Genomic DNA, 3,271 nt, shown 5'->3' with positions numbered 1-3,271 from the left:
GCCTCTTTTTCTACAAAATGACCCCTGTATGAAAAAGCCTGAAGTCAGCCTGCTGCTTCCATAAGATATCCACTTGTAAACATGTTTTTTTTTTCAAGGACTTTTGTATAAATATGCCTGGTGTTGGTGCAAAATGAATGAGAATTTCAGCTGAAACTCAGAGTGTAGCATCTGAGAATTCCTGCTTGAAACAGACACTTGATTTTGAAAGGAATGTTTTACAAGCAGGAAGTAGACTGGATTGCTCAGGAAAACACCATAAGCCGTCTCTGATCATCCTGAAAATATTTTTTGTCATCTAAAGGGCTCACTTTCACTGCCTGCAGAGGGCTGAATGCAACTGGTAGATTATGAAAGGAATAAGGACAAAAGTATCCCCTTGGTAGCTGACTTGAAAGGGAGGCACTCAGCTGACATAATGCATTCAGTCCATCATACTCAAGACAGCTAAATCAGTACTCCAAACACAGTATTTCTATTGAAGGCTTCTTACACTGGCATTCTTGGGCATCTGTAAACAGGAGAAATAACCTTCGTTTCCATTTCTCTCTTCTGCAATTATACTTGTTTAAAATGCACAGGATTTCTTCCAATCACCGGCGACTTGGTTTTGATTTGGCCTCCAAGTCCAAAAGGGATTGTCAGAACTCAGCAACACTCAGTCCTAAAACCCCTCTTTACTATTGTTGGCACTTTTAGGAAAACACCAAAGACCGTGTCCTTGTTGTACAGACTTGTTTGAAAAGCTCCACAGAGGAAATAGGGACAGCACAATCAACATTTACAAAAAATTATAAGTATTTGGTTCCCTTTAACTTCCCCCTAATCAGTTAGTCTTCTGGGTACTGATAAAAGCCACAATTTAAAATGGAGGTTTTCAAGACATAAATAACAACCAGGCAATCAAATCACCCAGAATTCAAATAACAGGGTACATGCATGAAAACTATGATCCCCTGTTCTTTGTTTTCTTCTAGTGACTAAACCAGAATACGTCTTTCCAGACCTTATAAAGCCTTACAACCATGTAAGCTTATATTGTGTCATTTGTGTTTCTGAAAATCTTAATACTGAATAAGGATTGTAAATTTATGTTAAATGGAGAAAGTAAGAGAACTTGTTGAAACACATTTCCAAATTTGTTTTTAGTGTCAGGCCACTTCCCCCTCTCCCCTCCCAAAATTATGGTACGAAGTTGAGGCACAAGGGTGATTAAGTGAGAGTCTGGACATGATCCGATCCAGCAGCAGCTTCTTGCACTGGTATGGTTCCTGGTGGTAAAGGCTGTCTGCTTCCTTCAGGATTGTTTTGAGTATTCCCAACTGGTTGTGCCCCATCTGAAACACAAAAACATGAAGAACTCTGTCAAACAATTGTCCGTCATGCTCTGCATTTGGATCTGAGAAAAGTACATGGAAGCAGCAGCACACATAACTTGATAGGTGTACTGCAGAATGGAATACTTTATCTTCGGTCTCACACACACACACCTATTTCCTGCAATTTTTTTCTCCAGGAATTAGAATCTTTCCTAATTCTGAATTATACCATATTTACCTGAAATTAAAATGATCGTAATTGTAAAACAACCCTCTAAAAAAGTTTTTACTACCAAAAAAACGATTTTGTGACCTGTAATTTATATGTGAAGTTAAGGCAACCCCCTATTTGTTTTAACTGTACTCTAAGGAGCTACGGTGGCTCAAGTGGTTAAGATGCTGAGCTGCAGGCTGTGGAAGGCCAGTAGTTCAGCAGTTCGAGAACCGAGTTGCCGCATGATGGAGTGAGCTCCTGTCTCTAGTTCCAGCTCCTGCCAACCTAGCAGTTTGAAAACAAGAAATTGCAAGTAGATAAATAGGTAACACTTCAGTGGGAAGATAACAGCATTCTGTGCGCCTTGGTGTTTAGTCATGCCGGCCACATAACCACGGAAACGTCTTCGGACAGCGCTGGCTCTTCGGCTTTGAAACTGAGATGAGCACCGCAACCCAAGAGTCGGACTCAACTGGCTTTCGAGCAAGGGAACCTTTACCTTTACCTTTAAGGGGGGAAACCTAGCCTTCCCTTCAGGCAAATAGGGTATTTTCTTCATTTATCACCTAAAGGGGGGAAAAGAACATACTCTGATGGCAAAGCGTTCTTCTATTTAACCAAAGGCAAACCCCATACATGAAATCTTGCACCACATGATGGGGCTAGTCTAAAGTCAAAGTCAACTGAGGTAAATTGAGAAAGCCCTCTTACGTAGCATCACTATGTCCCCATTACAGAACAAGCAGAGGTCTGGATAAGAAGTCATATCTTGAAAAAGTAAAAACGAATCCGCTTACCACCCTCCGTGATTAAGTATATACATTATCTGAACACCCAGATATAAAACACTCGCATAGACCTTGGCTAATCGTTCGCACTAACTTTTGTAAACATTTAGGGGGGAAATTCTCTAAGACACAAATCACCAAGTGAGCCTTTCCACATCATTATCCAATAGTAGCACATGAACAGTATTTCAAGACTCCAGTTCAAAGTGAGGGCATGTAAAATTTCACAACAGGCTCACAAGGGGAAAAAAAAGAAAACAGCTTGATAAAAACAAATCTAAATTTAAAACAGCACCCACAAACACAAGCAGCAAAATAGTACTCTCTAAATAAGGAGCTGCGGTGGCTCAAGTGGTTAAGACGCTGAATTGCAGGCTGTGGAAAGTGGGTAGTTCAGCAGTTCGAGACCCGGGTGCCCATGACTGAGTGAGCTCCCGTCTCTAGTTCCAGCTCCTGCCAACCTAGCAGTTCGAAAGCAAGAAATTGCAAGTAGATAAATAGGTACCACTTCAGTGGGAAGGTAACAGCGTTCCGTGCACCTTGGTGTCTAGTCATGCCGGCCACATGACCACGGAAACGCCTTCAGACAGCGCTGGCTCTTCGGCTTTGAAACGGAGATGAGCGCCGCAACCCTAGAGTCGGACTCGACTGGCTTTCGAGCAAGGGAACCTTTACCTTTACAACTCCTTCCAGAGAAACAGCTTAGGAGCAACCTAACATTCCTGTTTTCAGTAGACGCTAGTTTTGCAGGGTGCTATTGGAAGGCAGTTAAGACAATCAGAATCATTCCCCTTCTCCCACCAGTCGCAACCTGAGCAACGTTTTAGGTAGTAGCTTGTGTAGCTTCTCTGCTGCTGCTAATACAGTGCAGCAGCAGCAGCAATGGGGTTTCCACATGGCAGCTTTCCCTGTTGTTTCCCTGCCTCAGTCCCCTGACAGTGGCCACTCCC

At 42.5% G+C, this 3,271-nt stretch overlaps 1 protein-coding gene across 1 annotated transcript in view; it reads right to left on the bottom strand.

The window, feature by feature from the left end:
* Positions 1–9: 9 nt before the first annotated feature.
* NUCB2 (nucleobindin 2) overlaps positions 10–3,271 on the bottom strand; it is a 45,409-nt gene continuing 42,147 nt past the window's right edge. Inside the window, exon 13 of the mRNA XM_015423253.1 lies at positions 10–1,337. Within this exon, the coding sequence (XP_015278739.1) occupies positions 1,213–1,337 (125 nt within the window). The 3' untranslated portion in view covers positions 10–1,212. The remainder of the gene's footprint in view (positions 1,338–3,271) is intronic.

The sequence above is a fragment of the Gekko japonicus genome, unplaced genomic scaffold, assembly GCF_001447785.1.
Source record: "Gekko japonicus isolate JY-2015 unplaced genomic scaffold, Gekko_japonicus_V1.1 scaffold936, whole genome shotgun sequence".
In the NCBI taxonomy this organism is placed as follows: domain Eukaryota; kingdom Metazoa; phylum Chordata; class Lepidosauria; order Squamata; family Gekkonidae; genus Gekko; species Gekko japonicus.
Note: the sequence above shows the minus strand (reverse complement) of the source record. Positions and strands in the feature narration are given on the sequence as shown.